This window comes from Pimephales promelas, chromosome 6, assembly GCF_988280905.1.
Source record: "Pimephales promelas chromosome 6, fPimPro1.hap1.1, whole genome shotgun sequence".
NCBI classification, from domain to species: Eukaryota; Metazoa; Chordata; class Actinopteri; order Cypriniformes; family Leuciscidae; genus Pimephales; species Pimephales promelas.
In genome coordinates this window covers 24,794,651-24,817,341 of record NC_142774.1, presented here as the reverse complement: position 1 = coordinate 24,817,341, position 22,691 = coordinate 24,794,651, and the positions used below count along the sequence as shown (strand labels likewise).

Below are 22,691 nucleotides of genomic sequence, written 5' to 3'. Positions count from 1 at the left end.
ATTAAACTAAACATTTCACTTTTTACCAATGAGGAAATTATTACATTTATCAATGGTACATGGATTGGGCCAATGCTGCTTCCCCCTTCTATGACACTATCTTCCCCCTTCTATGTAAAGCGCTTTGAGTGCAGAGAAAAGCACTATATAATCTAATGAATTATTATTATTAATTATTCCTCAAGAACGTTTATCACTTTCAAGTGATTTTAAGTCTTGTCAGTTTAAATATTCAGGTGATTTTAAGCCATTCATGCATGAGAGAGAGATCTTAACACTGATTGTTGCCTTTCAGACAGCACGCAAGTACCGAATTGAGTTCTCTTTTGCATTTGCTTGAGCAAACGCACACAAAATTATGTCAAAATGCCCACCTTGACTAGTATACGTAACCACAGTCTTAAACAGTTAAGAAAATATTGGATGTGTCAATTTAACGGATCTGTGCATTAGGTCTTAAAGTGACAGCAGCTTCATATACCTTTATGTTAATCATATTAATCAAACAACAAAATAAAAAGAGAGAATTCCCAAATACTGCATTTACTTTTAATCATTTAAATGGATAACTCTATAACAAGTATTTGAAGGATGAATATGGATTAAGTATATGGATGTATTCCGTAACTATTCATATACCATATCAATATCCATATTCTGAATTCAGAATTCTGTATTCTGTAATATTAAAAATACGTTAACATGAGGATTTACAGTGCTGAAAGAAGCAGACTGGGGGAATTGTAATTTCTTTACCATCCAAATAGGCTAGAATGACAATGACACTATGTACAGTAGAACTTTCTCTACCTCACAAAATATTGTTTATTTATTTACTTATTTTAGTTAGCTAGCGTTTTTTATTATTAGTCAGAAAGTTTGTTATGTATAAATACCAAATGAAACTTTTTATGTGGTTGACTCAGCTTAGGTTAACTGTACAAATGGAATCTGCAATTGAATTGAACTGAGAATGGACATCTTGAGAGTCTTAGGAGTTCTTATAATGTTGCCTGGCTTATACCAGAAAATAAGGAAGTCATTACATACAAATTTACAAATGCCTTCAAATAGATTGAATTGTGTAGATGACTTATTATTTGGGACTTATTAATGGTTCTTGCACATGCATTTTTCCTGTTAATGAGAAGAAATATCGGACTTAAACACTCTAATAGTTTCCTACAATACTTATTCAACAGCCCTAGCTATTGACAGCTACAGCAAAAACACTACTTAATCATTAATTGAATGAATTAGATGAGTGACTTAAGTAAGAGGGTAAGTACATATATACTTAAAGCTGCAGTTCGCAATTTTTCTCTTTGACCCCATCTCTGTTCGAAATCTGCAATTGCAGTCATTTGTGGAACTTTACGAGAGTTTTGAGTTTTGAGGAGAATGTGCAGCTGTCAGTCACTGAGCGGTGTGGATACTGGCATTCACAATCACATATTCTACTTTTTGGATGTATGACCAACATAAGAATTTTCACCGGAAAATGTCATCTGAGCTAGTAAGTAACATCCACTTGTTCTTCTGGCCAACTAATTTAAAAAAATCGCGCTGATTTGCAGTAACTAACTTGTAGTAAATCGCGCTGATTAAATCTAACCATCGTTTATCATATCACCAAACCATGGAAATTATACTTTGTTCTCAAATTCTTAATGTTAACAGCATAAGCATTGCGTTTAATGCCCTTCGCATATTTATCCGTATTTTCACATGCCCGGTTGCAGTCTCTTTTTCCAAACTCTCAGTCCAAAGTCTTTTGCATTTTACATCTCCAGTTGTCACTGGTGACTGTCGTTTCAACCTTTCTAGATCCGCCATCAAATTAATAAGTTTAATTGTTTCAAGTGCTGTGAGAAAAGGCTATAATTCTCCACCTCCAGTATAGCCTACTAGCCGAGACACCTTGTTTATAGATATGACGTAATGAAGCAAAGACATGCTCAAATTTCCAGAGGAAATACACCAGTACCACTGGAATTAAAAACATTATTACAAGCTTACCATTTCATAGAGCTAGACTAAAGATACAGATGTATAAAAGGTGGCATATTTTGAGAAAAGGCTCAGCTGAGATTTGTTTTGAGAGCTCATAGACCTGCAGGCATTCTCCCTCACCATCTGAAGTGATTTAATGTGGTGCGGTGCACCTATCTCCACTATCTTTAGCAGAATTCTGTTGCGTGAGGAGACTCTCTTCTCCCACTACTCTGACTTTAGGTGCACATCACTCAGCTGCCAGCAGATAAGACAGCCATCCGCTCCTGAAGCCTCCTACTGGAGCTGCCTCATTTTCACAGCAACCTTTTCTGATGTGCTCGCTCATCTAAAGATTTCTCTGCCTCCTTCTTTCTTCGGTGTACTTGAGTCTTTTCTTCCATCCATTCCTGTCTCTTTTACCATCCTGTCCAGACACAATGCTGTCCATTCCTTTCGACTGTTTGACAGTGCAGTCTGGAGGCAAAAAAGCTTTGGCTGCTTTGCCACACATTCTAGTAGGCAGAACATGTGTTGGCTGAAGCACAAATACCAGCACTTGGGGTTAATGATGACTTGTGCGGTGTTCCTGTCCGAATGGGGTGGAAACCTGCAGTGAGAGAAGTTAATAGCTGGAAGAAGGCACTGTCCTTTCTTCTCCTCCTTGAGATGTCCAGACAGAGGGAGAAACAAAACATAAATGAGAAAGGGAGAATATGTCAAAAACAAACAAACAAACAAACAAAAAAATACCGGGACCTTTTATTTGTTGAAAAATACATCTTGATTGTTAATGACAGTCTGGACTAAAAACAGTGGTGGCAACATTTTGGCTCTGGCAAAGGACAACAGTAATTATTCATAGTGAGAGTGATGGCTTCCAGGGGTTGAAGATTGATTATGTTTGATATGTGATTTTGTGTAATCTGTCTCTGGCTGGGACCCATCCAAATTGGCCAGATCTGGAAAAAGGAAGTGTCTTTCCAAAGGAGAGAGAGAAAATGAGAGCGAAAGTGTTGGTGGTATTCCTGCACAATATCTATCTTTAATCAATTGCAGTCAATGAGATGTAGCTAGTAAAGAACTGATGACCTTACACAATCCTTACTCTTTTAATACATTGAAACATGCAGTGAAGACATGAGTAGTACGTCTAAATAAGAAGTGAATGGACATTTGCATTCACACAATACTTACGCTTGTGTGGGCATGCGATTTTATAATAAATATACTATAATAAGAACTAGGTCCTGAAGCAGTGGTGATGCCATGGTAAATACCACAGGTTTGTAATACTATGATTGGGGATCTGAGGTGAAGGCAGTTACAGTAGGAACTTTCTTCAACCTTTCTGACTTTCATGTAGGTAGGCTACGATTTGTTAAGAGGTTATACACAACGATAATGAAACATCATGCAAACACATACAATTTCAATAATTTGAAAATGCAAAATATAAATGTCATTTTTAAATAAAAAAAACAAGGTAACACTTTGTTTTGATGGTCCCTTTTGAACATCCTGTTGTTACTTTGTAACTACATGTCAACTAACTCTAATTGGCTTTATGCACAGCTGCACTACTTCCTGAACTTAAGCCAGCTCCTTGTTTCCTGTCTGCCATTATTGGACAAATTGATTAATCCAGGTGTGCCTGACCTCAGTAGTCACGGCAACAATAATCAGACACACCTAAATTAATCAAGTTCGGCCAGTAATTGCAGACAGGAAACAAGGAGCTGGCTTAAGTTCAGGAAGTAGTGCAGCTATGCATAAAGCCAATTAGAGTATCAGATTGTCTGCTTAAAGGGGAAATGAAGCAGTCAATCAAGTTTACATGACTTACAAGATGGTTTTCCACTATAATCAACAATTATATAAGAATCATTACAAATGTAAACATATAAAAGAAAAAAATGTTATCTTTCGCCACCAGGGCACCGCCATTGTGAAGTATTCTAACATGTGACGTCACAGGGTTGGTTGGCTTTAGTCTAACAGGCTCTGGGCAGTGAATATCCCGACATCAAACTGTTTATAAAAAACAGCCACAGTGTTTTGTAAATTACACCACAGTGTTTTGACTGTGAACAACTAATGTTAGGTACAGTCATTAGACAAAAAGATGACATCTAATGTTATATGCTAACAAACTGCACATGTTCACGATGTCTGCCATCATATTCCCATCTCGTCAACACCAGGTAAGTTACGTTGCTATGTAGAACAGGCGGTGGAGGTTTGGGGCGAAGAGCGGGTTTGCAACGCTACCAGGTGTCAGTGTGTCTGTTTTACTGCGATCCCACCGTGTCAGAGTCCATCTGCTTTCAAGAGGATGATCTTGCGGCTTGAGCATGTATTGCGTGGTCAATTCTGCATCTGCACGCACGTTTACCATGTTGTGCCAGGAGGTAACTTAGACGTGTTGGAAGCGGCGATGCTTTCCCTGAAGGATGTCAGAGTGGAGACACTTTTTCCTAATATATGTAGCTACTAGCACTACCAGTGCGAAAACATAGATGTTTCATTTCCCTTTTAACAAATACATGCTAACTTGGTGTTGACGAGACGGGAATATGATGGCAGACATCGTGCACAATGTTTCTATGTGCAGTTTGTCAACATATAAAATTAGACATCCTCTTTTTGTCTAATGACTGTACCTAACATTAGTTGTTCGCGGTCAAAACGCTGTTTTTTATAAACAGTTTGATGTCGGGATATTCACTGCCCAGAGCCTGTTAAACTAAAGCCAACCAACCCCGTGATTTCACATGTTAGAATATTGCACAATGGTGGCGCCCTGGCGACGAAAGATATAACGTTTTTTTTTCTTTTTTTTTTCTTTTATATGTTTACGTTTGTCATGTTTCTTATATAATTGTTGATTATAGTGGAAATCCATTTTGTAAATCATGTAAACTTGATTGGCTGCTTCATTTCCCCTTTAATATCTAACTCTTTATTGTGATGTTCCTCCAACAGACAATCTACTGACTATAATTAAATATATAAAATAAAGGATTCTTATATAACATTTTACAATTGCTTAAATAATATCTTCCTTAACATCACAGTTCAAAGTCTATTCGGTGCCTCTGAACAAACAGATATTATAGTAGTGGTCATCTGTACATGGAATACCATTCATACCACCACACAGAACCTTTAGGGACACCATGAGATGTAATGCATGATTATGGGTGTTGGTGTGGACATTTATGCAATGGACAGATTTAAAATAAATGCAAAATTTCCATTTGAATTTGAATGCAAGTAAATATAATTAAAACAAATTGGCAAACTTATGTTTTTGTTATTTATGCAATTTCTAATAAAAACAAGTTTTGTCAAGATGAGTTATGAAGCTGCATCCATGGCATTTCCCTTAGCTGCTTTTTATTAAAGCAACTAGCTTTCATAGTGTGAAACACATGATCTACACTTCACCACAATGGTAAGACTTGCTAAACATGCATAAAATAACACTTTTACATTTACATTTCCTATCCTGTCCCATCCATAACATGATTGGAAGTGGAAATCATGTTCCCAATTTATACAATATACCAATTTAACACTCACACAGTAACTCAAATGGAAAAAGTATATTGGTTGAAAGTTGTTACAACATCTTGTAAGAACTGTATTGAATTAACTTGTTCTATTGAAGTAACTGAATAAGCAGTTTGTACATATTTGTATATTTATATATTGTTTATACAGTATAAAAAATATTTACATAATTACAAAAATTAAAAGAAAAAAATACAAATTCTGTAAATTCCTCTTCCTGTCATTTCATTTTAAATTCCAATTCATCTTTCTGTTGTGCATTCAATTCATCAATTACATATTGAGTTTCTTGTAAAGCATACTCGAATAATCTTTATTTACTTTATAAACAACAATATTGTTTTACAGTGTACATAGTTGCATAAACAAAGAGATGGATTTAATAAATGTAAAGTGACTAAAACATTATCTAAAGCAAAATAAAAAGATAACCTTGATCAGTGAAGGAAAAACTGAAAACAAAGAGTAAGAGTAAGCACCGAGGAAGAAACATTAACACTGGCAGAAAGTGGTCGTAAAATAGCTCATCACCCTTTCTGGGGCGCCTTCTGAATTAACACTATAAACCTGTGGTGTGACCAGCCCTGGACTGAGCCTAATCAAAATCTAGAGGTTCTGTAAGTGAGAGTGAGTCTGGTCACGACACGCCTGAGAAAGAGAGCGAGAAAGAGACGAGTGAAAGACATGGAGTGGACAGGACCCTGGAGATACACTTCTCTCCGTCTTGTCATGATGCAGCATGGTGGCTCTCTCTCAGTTGTCAGCTCTGTGGCCAGCCCTATTTACACATTTATACACACCTGCTTATTTATTTATTTACTGCCATGACAGAGAGCCACTCAACCGGCTACTCTACACACATACACACTCATCACAGCTTTTTAAAATGCCGGAGCAAAGCGAGAAGGTCTTACAGTGCTGTGGGATGAAAAAACAGGGTGGCGGGTGCATTCAAGAGGCTAACAGTTTTAATGGGTGGCAGGCAGGAGAAGAGTAAAGAGTGGCTGAATTATTCAGTCATGTCTCTGGTGAAAGGAACTGTGGTCTCTGCTGCAGCTTTACAATCCTGTTTCCAGAACAAGAGAGAATAAGGAGACAAAGGGAGGGAGGGAAGGTACAAATGGGGCAAAATTTTGTGCAAGGCACTGGAGTAACAAAATAGAAAAGAAAAAAAAAAGAGAAAGAATTACACACACACACACACATGTTGGGTTTTCATGTTTTATGGGGACTTTAGACACATTGATTTTAAACTGTACAAACTGTATATTCTATCCCCTAAACCTACCCATCACAGAAAACTTTTTGCATTTTTAGATCACGTAGTATGATTGTTTTCCCAGGGGACCAAAAAATGCAGTCTGAAACAATGCATTTACTTTTACAAGGTAACTACAAATGCTGAGAGCTATAAAGGGGTACTTTGGCACATCATTTATTAAGGATCAAAGTTTACTTTATTGTTATTCAACAGTGAAACAAGATAGCAAAATATAGATTTACAAAAGGGGGAATATCCTATGGTATTATGGAAATATTAAATAATCAAAGATAGATCGACATATCCTCTTTCTTTCTTTCTTTCTTTCTTTCTTTCTTTCTTTCTTTCTTTCTTTCTTTCTTTCTTTCTTTCTTTCTTTCTTTCTTTCTTTCTTTCTTTCTTTCTTTCTTTCTTTCTTTCTTTCTTTCTTTCTTTCTTTCTCCTCAAAAAAACATATATAGCACCTCTGCCTCATTTTCATATGTGATTAATTGCAGACTTTTGCTCATCAGTACTGTGCTGCATGCAGGCCCTTGTTTCCTGATTGTTAACATTCATGTTCTACGACAGCTTGCGCCATCAATAAATGTCCCCTGGCTAATAGGACACACATGTTTTTGCTTCCTCTCAGAGCTCGGGCAGTGGAATCAAATGACAGACATCTTTATGGATCTTCCCTCATGAGGTCATTACATTGCAACATTATCAAAAGCATGTAGGGAGAATAATGTTGGATGTACTGTGGACATTATGGCATTATAGTCAGTGCATATAATTTCATTTGAGTTGGTCTTTGAATCTTCCTTTCTTTCCATTTGTCTGACTGGGCCATACCACTCCTAGTGTTGAAAAACCCCCGTGAGCTCCATGAAGTGGACTGGTCCATGTGTCAAAGAGGAGTAATTGATGACAGGCGTGTGAGTGAGTAAACCTAATCAGGAGCTCCAGGGACATGCACCAGTGATTCTTATATGCAGAATAGGAAAGCTTCACAATTTGTGACTATCTCTTTCTGAAGGTCTCTGGTTGCTTCTTTTTCTAAGTTTCAAGATCGGAGGCACCTATTTGGATGTCTTGTTATGGTATTTTGAGGATAAATTAATGAATGAATGAATGAATAATTACAATTAGGTTTTATCATTTCTTAAGTGAGGGTACAAAGCCTGTACAATAGATCAGAACTAAGGCTTTATTTGGGAGGTGGCTGTCACAACAGTTAGATTTAAATAATGATATTTTAAATAAATAAAATTAACTCAAATGTCCATAATGTTATAATAAAAAATAGTTTCATATGTTATCATTTACAATTGTTTTTGTCAACATTTTCCAAATAGCCCTAAGACAGAAACTTGAATGAATGATTAGACAAATTGTCTAATGTTTGACATAATTGGTTCTGGGTGGGGCAATACAATGGCCATCCTTAAAATAGAATCTGATCTGATGAGTAATTTCTTTAGAAATGTTAGTGGTGCTGGCTAATGATATGGTAGGCGTTACTTTCTCTTATTAATAGTTGGTGGGTTTTTTCATCTCTCTAATAAATAAACTGTAATTTATGGCATTTAGCATATTTTTTTTTTTATACACATGCTGTTTTTGACATGCGTTTGTGTACATGATACGGTTTTGTTCTGAGTTCTCCTTTTCACACGTGCCAGAGCTGTGAAATTATTGTAAAGGAGCTGCACCTTGAACCAGTAGTTCACCTACACTGGTCTAAGTTAGACTTGGTGGCTAGACTTGAGCTGGTGGTATTGATTTTTGTATTTTTAAACTGATTATTGTGTTTGATCAATGAGTTTTTATTTATTTATTATTATTTTTTTTATCGAGTACATTTCTTTATTTGTTTAGAGCAATCTGTGTGGTCAAAAAGACTATGCATGTTTGGAATGTACGTAGTTCGAAAAGAACTAATGTGTTTTTTAAAATCTCAAATCTGTGTTTTATTTATAAACCTTTAAAAAATTTATCTGAAATTTTCGGAGTTGTGACATCCAAACGTTCACCCGGCACTCAGCGCTCATCAACCCCGACTGGAACGGCTTTTCCTTGGCTAGTGCTTCTGACGTTTGCCACCGGCTCTGATGTCTCTAGTCTAGTCGATAAACTTGACGTATAATTCGTCTTGTGTATAAGTCTATCTTTGGTCTCATTAAACTATAATTTGTTCCATGGCAAAAAAAAAAAAAAAAAAAAACGTTTTGGCTGAGGGCAAAATGAAGTTTGATAACTGTATATATTTAGGCTATTTAATATTAGAGAGCTTACTTTGAATTGTTTGCCTCATTTCTCATTTTAGCTTCTATACCTTCTAGGCTAGATATTATTGATCATTAAAAATGAGATTTAACAAAAAGAGACAGGGTTGTGTAATTTTAATTGAAATACTTAATAAGGAGATGTAACTTATTAATAAGGAGCTGTATGTAAGAAACTGATTTCAAATAATCATAAAATGGCCCTGATACGTCACTAGACATTAAGAAATCATGTTCATTTCGAATACTTATAACACTGACAAGAGTAGGCCAGCCAGGATATTGTCATTTAAAAAGTGAAGTTGCAGCCCTCAACTGATGTTGATGTTGTCATGTTGTGGTTTGTTCTGATGCTCCACCCTCCACTGATCTACCAATCACAGAGTCAGTAGTGTTGCAGCATTCGGGTTGCCAGCTCTTCTCTAGTTACCACAGCTGGAGCTACAAACGTGTCGGATAAAACGCACAAAAGTGTCGGGAGGGGATACACTGCTCTACGGTCATTTGAAAGATATTGCAGTACCAGTTTTGGCCACAGTCTTACATACTGCTCCTTTAATTTATGTATATAACATTCTCTTCACTGTATGTACAATAAAATAAAATGACACAACTTTTTTTTTTTTGTTAAATGCCAATAAAAATCAATAATGTTTCAAAAAAACAAAAAAGACCATGTTAATTTTTTTCATAAATATATTCAGTGAAGATAATCAATGTACAATGCGTACATTGATTATCTTCACTGAATATATTTATGAAAAAAAAAACCACTGAACCACATGGCCATTAGGCTAATATGTTTGAAGGGTAACTAAACCCTAAACCAACTTTTTTTTAGTTAATGGTCTGTAAGAATGGGGCTTTATTAGTGGTGATCATTGATTCAAGTAACTTTTTTGACAATTGGGTATAAAGTGTTTTAATTCTACAATGTATAAAAAACATCTGAGTTCTGCCCTCTTCAGTTTGAACGGTGGCTACTGCAGTTGAATTTTCCTATTGGATGTTTGCGGTGCTTCCTGACGTAAGCAGTGAGAGCTGACGTAAGCAGGTTCCAGCTCACCACGCCCTTGGTATGAGCTACCACACCCTTGGCAGTATAAAAACCATCTTGTTTCTTCAAAACCACTGTGAGTCAAGAGTTGGAATGACGAGTATTGAAAACAAGCAGGGTATCAGAGTATCTTAGCATCTATTTAGCATAGCATTTAAGTTAGCGTAGATTTAGCTGTATTTAGTACAGTGGTCAGGATGCCAAAGCTCCAAACACTGCTCCTCCTGCATGGACTCCACCACTCCAAAACGTGACAGAAAGAGAGTGGACATAATAAAACCCCTCCTTTTTAACACTGATAGAGTTCAAGCATTACTCCTTACCTCAGTCAGCAGAGGTGATGTAAGACAACGCTTCTTATGCGACGCTTTTGCCAAAGCGTAGACGTCCAACGCACATGGCACCCTTTAGCGTCAATGTGACACACACAGAGTGTAGGGTTAGACCACTTAGACCGCCTTCTGCCCCAAATGTATCTGCGTCTCATATTGACGCTAAAGGGTACCATGTTGGATGTCTATGCTTTGGAAAAAGCGTTGTATATGATGTTTTGGGATAAGACAGCCCATTCTCACCCCCAAGGCGTCACTTAACTGACGCCTTGGGAAGCATTTGGACATGCTTCAATATCTGACGCTTTAGGTGCCCTTTAGCGTCAGTAAGATGACGCCCTAGGATCGCGTGTACCCTACCCCCACCCCACACCTAAACCTAACCGCGTCGTCTAACTGACGCTTTCCTTTAGCGTCCGTTAGATGACGCCGTAGGATCGCGTCATGTAAGTGACGCTAAAGGGCGCCTAAAACGTCAAATATTGAAGCATGGTCAAAGGTGACGCCTTGGGGTGAGAATGCGTTGGATAAGAACGGGCAGTGTAATAAGACAACCATTGCTTGCTCTTCTCAAAGTATCATTAGCCAACTATGCAACGCATTCTCATCCTTTAACGTCATATAGAGCGCTATATGACAAAACGGCGCTATACTACGTTAAAGGCACCCGTTATCGTTAATATAACACGTGCTGTGAGGGCTAAGTTTAGGTGTGGGGTAGGGTGTACGTGTCATATTCACGCTAAAGGATTTATAACGTCTTGGGTTCGCGTGTTATATTAACGATAACGGGTGCCATGTGTGTAGTATAGCGCCGTTTTGTCATATAGCGCTCTATATGACGTTAAAGGATGAGAACGGGCTGAACTATGGTCTCAAGTTCTGTTGTTACCTGCATAGTTCAAAGATTTGGCGTTTCCCAAAAACTTAGTTCCAACGAACATTTGAAAACAGCAGTGCAAAGTTACATGGTTGGCGCTACAGCTCTCAAGCTGTGGTTAGAAGCATGTTTTTTTGATAAATGTCATGTGGACTAAGCAACCTAACATATAGTTCATTCCATATATTTCATTCTATTTAAAGGGTTAGTTCACCCAAAAATGAAAATTCTGTCAGTATTTACTCACCCTCATGTTGTTCCAACCCCGTAAGACCTTCGTTCATCTTCGGAAAACGAATTAAGATATTTAAGATATTAAGATCGCTCCTGCATACAGTCCATAGGCTTCTTGAGGGACTGGCTCTTGCCGTCCCCGAAAAGTCATAAAAGACATCGTTAAAATAGTCCAAGTGACTACAGGGGCTCAATCTTAAGTTTATCAAACGACGAGAACACTTTTGTGCGCAAAAAAACAACAAAAATAACGACTTTATTTCAACTATTCGTTTATTTCTCTTTCTGCGCGAGTCAGCTAACTAGTTTAATAGCGTAAGCTTCTGTTATTGTACGTCACACGCATCACACACACATGACCAGCGTCGACCAATAGTGAGCCTACGTGTGACGTAGCTCTACGCAATCACACTACGTTAACGGACTATAGGCTCATGGAGAAGGAAGTGAATAGTTTAAATAAAGTCGTTATTTTTGTTGTTTTTTTGCGCACAAAAGTGTTCTCGTCATTTGATAAACTTAAGATTGAGCCCCTGTAGTCACTTGGACTATTTTAACGATGTCTTCAATTACTTTTCGAGGACAGCAAGAGCCAGTCCCTCAAGAAGCCTATGGACTGTATGCAGGAGCGATTTTAATATCCTAAATATCTTAATTTGTGTTCCGAAGATGAACGAAGGTCTTACGGGGTTGGAACAACATGAGGGTGAGTAAATACTGACAGAATTTTCATTTTTGGGTGAACTAACCCTTTAAATATATAAATTTTAATCTATATATTTTAGCTGCATTTTTAAAGACTGCACATGCATAAAATGCGTAAGGGAACTCCGAAGTATGATGTATGTGGGAACCCATGATGAATCAAACATCCAATAAAGCTAATTGACAAGGAACAAAAACAGTGGAGTAGTCAGTAGGTGGCATATTCGTTACAGCAGCAACTCTGCAATATTAAATAGATTAATTAGCAGAAGTTATTACTCCTTCACCTGTTTGACGTCATTAACGACAGCCCTATATTGTTGAACCAATGTGGTTTAAATGACAAAGTTGTGAACATGTAGCCTATGTTACTAGGTCAGGTCAAATTCTGGGTCTTAGCACTATAGTTTATGATAAATATTTATTTTTGTAAGCTTTATATTCTAATCGCTGAACACATGCATGACACTCTTGGAAGAGGTTATGTTATTTAGCCTGAGGGTGGAGCTCTAATTTTGATTGACAGCCTTTAAGTACACATAACACACATAGAATTGCCTTAATGTAGCACTTATTGCCTTTGAATGTTGTTTTCAAATATTACAAGTTGTGGAGGAATTCCAGTGAGGAAAAGAAAGTGATTTCTATTCTCAGAACAACACAAAACAAACAGAACAGTACTATATAAAGGCTATTAACATTAACAAGCTATTAAACTAAAGGACTGATTTCAGGATTCAATCAGACCCAATGGCTCTCAATTAGAGCAAGCTGCAGTTCCTTTTTTCACCACAAATTTACATCGGAAAACTGTGGGGAACTTAAATTTTAATATCTGTATACTTTATATTCTGATTCTGCAACTAAAAATAGTCTAGAAAATCGCAGAATGCAGATTGCAGAATGCTGAACACATTTACCATATACGATTCAGAGGTCTATATAAAGGTCTATGTTTTGGATTAATATTGTGGTAGGGCTCTGCCCCACCTGCCCATACAGATGAGCCGCAGCTGATCCCAGGGCTGCGTTTCTCAAAAGCATCATGAGCTAAGTTGGTGGCAATAGTTCTACGATCTACTTAGGCTTACAATGCTTTTGGGAAACGTAGGCCAGGGCAACTGTAATGCTGCTAATTGTGTGATGTGTGGCAATGGGTAATAGCCTGGTATTACCAAACTCCAAACACCAAAAAATGTGAAATTTCACATCGTAGAAAGAGTCTGGAATGGCAAAATTGAAAAGTGTTTTCTTTACCGCAGGGGTCACTTGTCAAAAAGTATAAAATCATTGGTTACCCGTAAGTCAATCAATTATGCGCCTAACAGCTCAGCCACATCGAACTTCCACTGTAAAGTCAAGTCACCTTTATTTATATAGCGCTTTTTACAATACAAATTGTTTCAAAGCAGCTTTACAGAGATAACAGGAAAATAAACACATGATGATGCGAAAATGAAACCATCGAGCAAAATACCGGAGTGAACATGGATTTGAACGACTTTTGCAAATTATTAAGTTAAATCTAACATTACGCATCCATGGCACAATCAGGGCCTCTAAAGTAATATCTGACAGCAGAGAGAAACAAGAAAATATTTGCAGCCCACTGTCAAAGTTAGGATTAGTTCTGTTAAACACATCTCGAGTCTGTCGGAAATGCTGCAACTTAATTGCAAGATTACAGCATGACATGGCAATATTTAAAAACTAGAAAATAAATTAGACAATGACCTGTCAAAAGGACCCCCAGTTTCTCGCTGACGATTGGTAATAATTGATAAATTAAACTTTTCCCATAGGGAGTAGGGCCACAACATCACCTCCATTCAAAATGTTTAACAACAACGCATTCTCACCCCAAGGCGTCACCTTTGACCATGCTTCAATATTTGACGTTTTAGGCGCCCTTTAGCGTCACTTACATGACGCGATCCTACGGCGTCATCTAACTGACGCTAAAGGAAAGCGTCAGTTAGAGGACGTGGTTAGGTTTAGGTGTGGGGTGGGGGTAGGGTACACGCGATCCTAGGGCGTCATCTTACTGACGCTAAAGGGCGCCTAAAGCGTCAGATATTGAAGCATGTCCAAATGCTTCCCAAGGCGTCAGTTAAGTGACGCCTTGGGGGTGAGAATGGGCTGTTAACAAACACTCTTCTTGTTCGGGCTTCAGTTTGCAAATGCCGGGAATATTCTCCACAACAGAGCGAATTGCATCGTATGTCTTCATATCCGTGGTCGTTTTCGATTTCCCTAACCTGAAATACAATCTTAAACTCGGCACTTAGCGTCCACGTCACGGTTCTCTGTTCGTTGATTGGTCAGCTGTTTTCAGGCCGGAGGAAAACTGAGAGATAGGTCGCTGTCTCAGACTGAGTAGAGAAACGAACTGAAATTGAGCGAAAGCATGTGAAGTCTGAAGCCGCCTTTCCACTGCACACGACATTCGCATACGATTGTCGCACTTCGCCCCCTAGTGCCAGTCGCACGGAACTTTGAAATTGGTCGTGAAGCAACCGTTACCCTAGGATATTCACAATGGTAAAATTAATGATTTTAATAAATGTAATGCATGCTTGAATATATCTACACAAAACAAATGACCCTCAATTCATCTCAAATAAAAATATAGTAGTATAAATATTGGTTTAATAATTATAAAATATTTTTTCTGCTATAGTTAATTATAAACAACATTTTACAGAGCGAGCGTTTACAGAACAACATTAAAGAGTTAAAATATTGGTAATTCTAGCCTCGCGCTCATAGTTTTTATTAGAACTTAGAATTTATTATCACTTCCGGTTGGCCGGTCGCATACGGTCTAGCCGCAGAAGTTCAGATATTTCAACGGAGTCGTACGGAAACTCCCCGCAGTTCCCGTACGACTCTCCATTGGAAATGAATGACTTCCGGTCTGACGGCGGTCGTTTGTCGTGTGCAGTGGAAAGGCGGCTTGACGTAGTCAGGTTAAATGCGTAATACAATTCAATCAATTGGCAGTTCATATGTATCATGAGTAGAAGTGAGGCAGGTTGAAGTTTATTTTCTATTTAACTATTTAAAACTGTAACATAGACATGCTCTATGAGTGATTATTTTTTTAAGTGGGCCAACATGAGAATGTCTTTGTTTTCTTTCTCTCTTAGTCCTTTGCTTTTGCTGGTCGCAATGGTATACATGGAATACTGAGTGATTGCACAATCGATGGCATTTGGATCATGTGTGGCTCTTGAGTTCAGGGGACATTCTCTTTTTTTTCTCTCATTCTCTACACAAGTGAAAGGTTGTTTATTCACGGTGTCATATGATGTCTTGTGGCCCTTTTGCGTCTTCCAGCAGAACAGAACAGTGACAGCTCTATCTGGCTGCTATCTGATCGACACACTGTCTTCAAGTCACATGAAGAGTGCACTAATATCCCACTCGTTCATTCACTTGTGTGTACAGTATGTGTCTGTATAAGACAGGATGGCCTCTAATCCTTATCTCCTCGCAGATATTGTTTATTTAACAGATTTACCTCACCATCTTAAATTAACTGGACACCTTTCCACTGTGGATTAAATGTGAAAATGACACTATGGCAAGTGTTTTAAAAGTGAACCCTAATTTTAATAAGGGCTCAGAGAGGTGAGGACAAAGCGTATAGAAAACCTTATCTCAGCCGTTAAGTGGGCATCATTGTGCTGGCGAGAGATTAGAATCAGTCAATTCAGATGCACACTCAGGAGATCTACCTGATCTACCTACCTTGGCTTTTTTATTTTGCATTTTTTATTCTTAGTCTTTCTTTCCATCTTGGCCAAAACAGGCCAAATCCTGGAACACAATATAGAATGAAAAAACCTGAACATCAAATAGATTATAATTAGGTACAGTAACTAACATACAGTAGATTATGTCAATATCAGTTTTAATTAAATTACATTTATTTGACATTACACACCTAAAACAGAGAATGTAAGGAAGAAATCTAAAATCAAATGAATTCAAATTAAATAATTTAAATCATTGTAAAGCTGCAGTCCGTAGCTTTTTTGGTGTTAAAAATGATCCAAAATACATATTTGAGAAAATACATAACCAGCCAGTCTTCAAAACTATCTGCTTGCCTTAGCTCATATAATTAGTATATTTTGCACAGTTTTTCGTGATATGATAAGCAATTTTCAGATTTAATCAGCTCGATTTACTGCAATGTCAGAACCATAACAAAAGTGCATGTTTCTTGCGAGTTCAGATGACATTTTCCGGTTAAGAATTGTTATGTTGGTCATACTTCCAAAAATAATAATCTGTGATTCTGAATGCCTGTATCCACATCGGCCCGATGATTGACAGCTGCGCACTCTCCTCAAACATTGTGGTCATCCGTGCTGTGCCGTGTTGAAGTGCAACTCACGTACAATTGATAATTCCTCGAATGACTGGAACTGCAGATTTCGAACAGAGATGGCGACAGAGGAAAAACTACAAACTGCAGCTTTAAATAATAATAATAAAACAGTAAATAAAATACAGCACCATAAAAAAACATTACATTTATATTTATGTTTGACAGGTGCATTTTTTACTATCTTGTGTCACTTCAAGATTCAAGCTATACGATCAGTTCATGCATTCCCTCCTATGAACTTGATTTTGCTAGTACCTTCCTCTACAGGAACAAAAATCATCATGTCACCTCATGAATAATTAATTAGGGTTTGCTTTGCCATTGACTTGTCAGATAACGATTTCTCTCTCTCTCTCTCTCTCTCTCTCTCTCTCTCTCTCTCTCTCTGTTGTTTACCAGCTTTCCCTCTGTGTAGGCAAAGTTTATTATCAATGTCAAGTCATTTGCAAAAAGACGCTATGTCCACTTTTCACCAATTTTTAGTTCCTTAAAAAACATATTGAGTACCCTTGAGAAATAAAGACACCTTTTATGACATCTGCAAGAATGTCACAGACGCAACACAAAAACTGACATGGGTCGCTAAGGAAAAGTCAATGCCCTCTGTGCTGCCGCAGTGCCACAGCCCCAGGACTCCCAGCATGCTCTCTTCTCTTTTACTCTAATGAGTTGCAACACAGATAATGTGGCTGATGATCTTTCATTGATTTGGCTATCACTTGCTTGTCTGGTAATTGATCCGTAGCTGAGCTTCTAGTTAATTATATCAGCTTCGACATGGCCGTAGTCTGGGGGGAATTTGAAGTCTTGCAGAATAATAGTTTTAATAAAGAAGTCCATTACTGTGGCTCTCTGCTTTCTTGACTACCAGTGCTGCTACTACCGATGACAGGATCTGAGCTCACCCTTACTCCCGAGAGAGAGAATGAGGACAGGACCAAATGAAAGAAAAGGACAGCACGCAAAAAGGGGAAAGGATATTGTCATAGTCCTCTAAAACCTCTCACAAATAACAACTATTAATAGGGAGGTCAGAAGCTGATCTGCCAGCTTGACTTGAAACACTCAGTTGCACTTGGAAAATCAAGAGACCAGCACATTCAAGAGAGAAAGAGAAGAGGGGAAGAGAATTTGAGATGGTAGATGTGACCATAGAGACTAAATAAAGAAACAATTTCCTTGGAATTTAGAGTTGTTGAATGTATAAATGGTAGAATATATATATATATATGTGTGTGTGTGTGTGTGTGTGTGTGTGTTGTTTTCAGAAACAACAATTCATGGCAATTTAGAAATAGCCAGAAAATGTCTATGAGAGCAGATGAAATGGAGGGGACAAGTGTGTGACAATGGGCTCTAAGCATCTCTCATTAGTGTCCATTTGCTTGTAAAGATGTGCAGGCTTTACATCTTTGGTTACTGCGAAGGCACTCTTTGCTTGAGAGAGAGAGAGAGAGAGAGAGAGAAAGAGAGAGGAGGTGAGGAAAAGAAACAAAACAGCATATTAAGTTCTCATTGCAGCTGCCACCATTCCTCTTGCCTTTTTTTATTCAATCTAAAAGAAAAAGAAGAAGACGACACGATTTGATCAGACAAAATGCTGTGCAGATTACTCAGGTAAAGGTTAGCCAGACCTGTCATTAGTGCTGTACAGAGGCTTTTAATGGACAGTAACAGCTGTCTCCTTTAAATTGCCACAAAATTTGAAGTGGCTTTCTACATACGAGAAGCCATTTAAAGTAGCGGAAGGGAGAAAAGTTAATTCCCTTTCTTTCTTTCTCATAGAAGGGAGATTACGGTGACATCTTCTTCAGACATACTCGCATTGTCAAAGACTATAATTTTAACAGCTGACGTCAGGAGAAGTGCTGGAGGAAAAAAGTATGAGGGGAAAAAAAACGCAATAATAACAAAAAATAGCTTCATTACACAACATTTTTCTCATATAAAATGTTTTGGCATGTACAATGAGGAAGAGATGCCACCACTTATTGTAAGTGCATATGTTAGGGCTTTCTTTCTCTTCCCCACCTTTGTGAGACTGTCTGCTGCGGGGACCAATTTGGCAAAAATGGAGCCTCTTCCTCATTTTTTTCTTAATTAAAATCTGAAAGCATCCACTCGAGGTTTCCGTGCATGTGTGTGTGTGTGTGTGTGTGTGTGTGTGTGTGTTTGTGAGTGGGAGAGTATGTATGATTATGTGCTCTGCCGCACTACTCCACAAGACGTTGTGTGTGTGCGCTCATTCACTGGAGGGGGGTGGGGGGTGGGGGGTGGGGGGGGCGTGGAATGATTGCATAGAACCATTAGCTTGAGCTGTTTAATACTAGGGGAGAGAAAAACAGACAAAGGACTCAGACTTTGTAATAAAAATCAAATGGTTGTGTGACCAGCTTGAAATACCTGCCTCTCGTGTACTTTTAGTGACACATTCTACTTTAAATCCAGATGGTGTGAAAGTAGACGTGGAGACACAATACATAGTGATGCAATATATATATATATATACTTATTTATACATTTAGTTATTTTTCAAATGTTTTTTTATATATAATTTCACAATTTTTTACATATTGCGTGTTTCCTGACTGTCAAGAGTAAAAACAAAATAAAGAAAAATAAAATAAAGTGCAATTGGAAGGCTGAGAAACGGCTTTTCGTTTAGCGTTGAGGTTATTATAGAAGTTGGAGCTTGTCCAATTGTATTGACAAATGCATTATTTGCTTGGAATAGTTGTGTGAATGGGCCAGTTCTGTGTGTGTGTGTGTGTGTGTGTGTGTTAGAGAGAGAGAGAGAGAGAGAGAGAGAGCGAGAGAGAGAGAGAGAGAGAGAGTGCATGTATTAGAGAGTGGCTCAATCCCACTGAGGTCTGGAGTGAAGAAGCATCAGGCATGGAGAGCTGGTAATAAGACAGGGACAACCCTTTCCCCTCCTGCTCTCTCTCTCTCTCTCTCTCCTCTCAGTGGGAAAGCAGATCAGTGGAGGATGAGAGAGAGAGAGCCGTGTCATTGAGTGCCAGCAAGAAGAGAGGAGCAGTTAACTCAGACGTGCTGCGGCCCGACACACACATGCTCCACCTCACAACAACACACATGCACTCACGGCTGCACGCACATGCACACTGACACAGCTCTAGCTGGAGTTAGTCTGGAAACAGAGGACAGGCATCTCTGAAGGCGAGAAGGGGGCCTGAAGAAAGAAAGACAGGGAAGGAGAAAGAGAGAGAGAGGAGGGGCTGCTTTGGAACTGACTCACTCCAACACCTGATCTCCACACAGCTGGAAGGAAAACCACGCTGGACACGCTGGTGAGAAAGGGCACCTTTTGGGGAAAAGGGAGGGACTTTTTGTCTTCGGCTCTTGGAAAAAATAGTTTTAAAGTCATTTTAGGTTTCTTTTTGAATGAAACTTTTTAAGAGAACTATTTGCGGTGAAACAATAGTTGGTTTTGATTACAAGAGCATAGACGTGCAAGGAGTGAAAGTGTATTTTTTTAGTGCAAAATATAAGTGGTGTTTTTTAGAGGTGTGCGAGGGGTTCAAAGGGCAGGGTAGGGGTGACTGAGTTTGCTCTACGATTGATTTCTGTTTGGAATGTGTGTATGTGTATATATGTCCGGGTATGTTTGGAGGACAGCCCATACACAGCTTGACTGACATAAAAAAAAAAAAGTGTGTGTGTGTGTGGGGGGTGCAGCCAAAAAAAAAAAAAACTACTCTCCTTCACCATCTCCTCCTTCATTTTTCTGCCATCCCCCTTTTTTCTCTCCTTCCTTCACTTCACTTCAATTCACACCCCCATCCCTCTCTTCCTCTCTCCTTACTTCCGACACTCATCCTGCCCTCTACCACCACATGCCCCAGAGGAAATATGCATTGTGCAGCCCTGCTCCTGAATTAACTCAACACACTCTTCCTGCTACTGGCAGTCAAGACCCTCCACTTTCACCCCTCTCTCAAGAGAAGATAGCACTGAGAGAGAGAGAGAGAGAAGGAAAAGAAAGAAAGAGAAAAAAGAGAACAAGAATAGGACAGAAGAGAAAAAAAAGAACAGAGTAGTCACCCTTTGCCTCTTTGAACCTCCACCTTCTCTTACTTTTCTCTCCGGTTCCCCTATCCGCCCCCCCACCCCCCTTCCCCCTCTTTTCTGCCGGCAGTCTGAGGAGACAGAGTTGGATGTGAGAGGCGGTGTGGTGTGGAGAGAACAAGATCGAGAGAGGGCACGCAAGTCCACGGCCAGAGCCAGCAGCAGGAGCAGGAGCAGCAGCAGCGGTGCAGGGGGAGGAGGAGGAGAAGGAGAAAGCTCCATGCAGTTCAGCACCAGACCGGCCAGCGCCGAGCCGGGCTTCATGGGGACATGGACACAGCAGAGCACTGACAGCAACCTCCTTTTCAGAATGTCCCAGCAGGTCAGTGGGATGCTGTCCCTCTCGCTCAGTGTGACACTGTGTCTGCTTCATCTCTGTGCAGCTGTTAAGTGTGTGTTTGAGCGTGAGCATGATTTTTATTCGATTTTTTTTTTTCGAACATAAAAAATGTTTTGGTTGGTGTTAGTTATTTTAACGCTCGCTACTGTGTAAACTATGTTTTGCTTAACTTCTTTGGTTGGTTTAGTGGCTGGTGCCTGTTGTCACAAATTGCAGCCTTCGTTTTAAAGTTTCTGAGTGTTGAAGAGAAATTACTCTTATTAATTGCATTAGTGAATAATGTGCATCTGGTCAGTCTGGACTGTGAGGTTTTGTTTTGGTGACCTTTTGTAGATCAGGCTGTGGCACATATCTAATTAACTTCATCTGATTGTTGCTGGAGTTCTTAACATCATCAACTTGTAAAAGTACTTCCGATTTCCCCAGCTATGTAAAATCTACAGCTCTTTAACATTGTGTAGTTATTTTAAAGTTTCTGTGCTTAATGCTTTTATCAGGACAGAATGTTTATGGGAGGGGGCTTGGGGTCTGTGGAGGGAGAGATGGTGAGCAGAACATTAATCATCAGGGCTGGTTTCTCTGTGCCATGCACACGCTGATACGATCGCAGGCCCCTGGACTCCCTTTGGTCAACAATGGGGGTCCATCCACATATCTTTCCAGATTCCTCAGAAACTTTTTTTTCTTTAATTTTCATACTCAGCTCTCTTTATTTGCAACACTGCGATGCGCATCGGTTAAAATTGAACACGTAAAAATATGGATAACCAATTTGTGTTTGAAATTATATATTTATTTTTTCATTTAGTTTAAACGATATTTCTCCAAATTATGATATGTTATTTATTTTTGAAAGGCTAATAAAATTTTCTCTGCGTGGGTCTAGTTGACTTAGAAATTTTGAATCTGAGTGAGAATAAAGATTTGAATGGCAGCCTATTCAGACGCGCGTTTAGCTGTTTGGCGCATCGGAGCTCCGGCGCAGGTGGATTCAGTCCTGCGCTTTAATCATTCACGAAAACACTATGAAGCATGGAAGGGTTCTTCTGGAAAGTTAAATGACATTCTGAATGGACTTTACGCGTTGAATAACTATGTAAAGTTCTCCAAAATAAAGTGATTTACTTTCGTGCATTTAGACGCGCCTTTGAACGTTTGTTAAAAACGTGTTTAAACCGTTTATCCTTGACATGAAATATGAGTGACAGACATAGGCTACGTCAAATGCAGTTTGTTTGAATTCGACTCTAAATCACTCAATAATCGTTGGATATAATTATTTTATTAAGAGAGTATCTTATGTAATGGACATTAGGCTAATGAGTGTAATCTGGCTGCTATCAGTTATTTTGTCAGGACAACATTTTCTCAGCTCTTCGGATGCAGCTGTGCTACTTAAACAAATATCATAATGCAAATGTTGTGCATCCGATCCTTTTTGAGTTATAAATATAAAAGAAAGATTTTTTTTTTTAGAGCAAAAGAATATCATAATCATGTTCATAATCATAATCAATAATAAAATATTATGCTTCTCTCACAGATGGCGAGAAGCTTGACAC

The 22,691-nt window shown here is 38.6% G+C and overlaps 1 protein-coding gene across 3 annotated transcripts in view; it reads left to right on the top strand.

The window, feature by feature from the left end:
* bnc2 (basonuclin zinc finger protein 2) overlaps positions 1-22,691 on the top strand; it is a 300,299-nt gene that overhangs the window by 91,466 nt on the left and 186,142 nt on the right. The window contains exons 1-2 of one of the 3 annotated variants that reach the window (XM_089132283.1): positions 19,697-20,011; positions 20,860-21,111. The exons of 1 other annotated variant lie outside the window; for it this stretch is intronic. In XM_089132283.1, coding sequence (XP_088988409.1) covers positions 21,010-21,111 — 102 coding nt within the window. In that variant the 5' untranslated portion in view covers positions 19,697-20,011; positions 20,860-21,009. Of the gene's footprint in view, positions 1-19,696; positions 20,012-20,859; positions 21,112-22,691 lie in introns of those variants that run through there. One more of the 3 variants, XM_039694552.2, reaches the window with a different exon arrangement.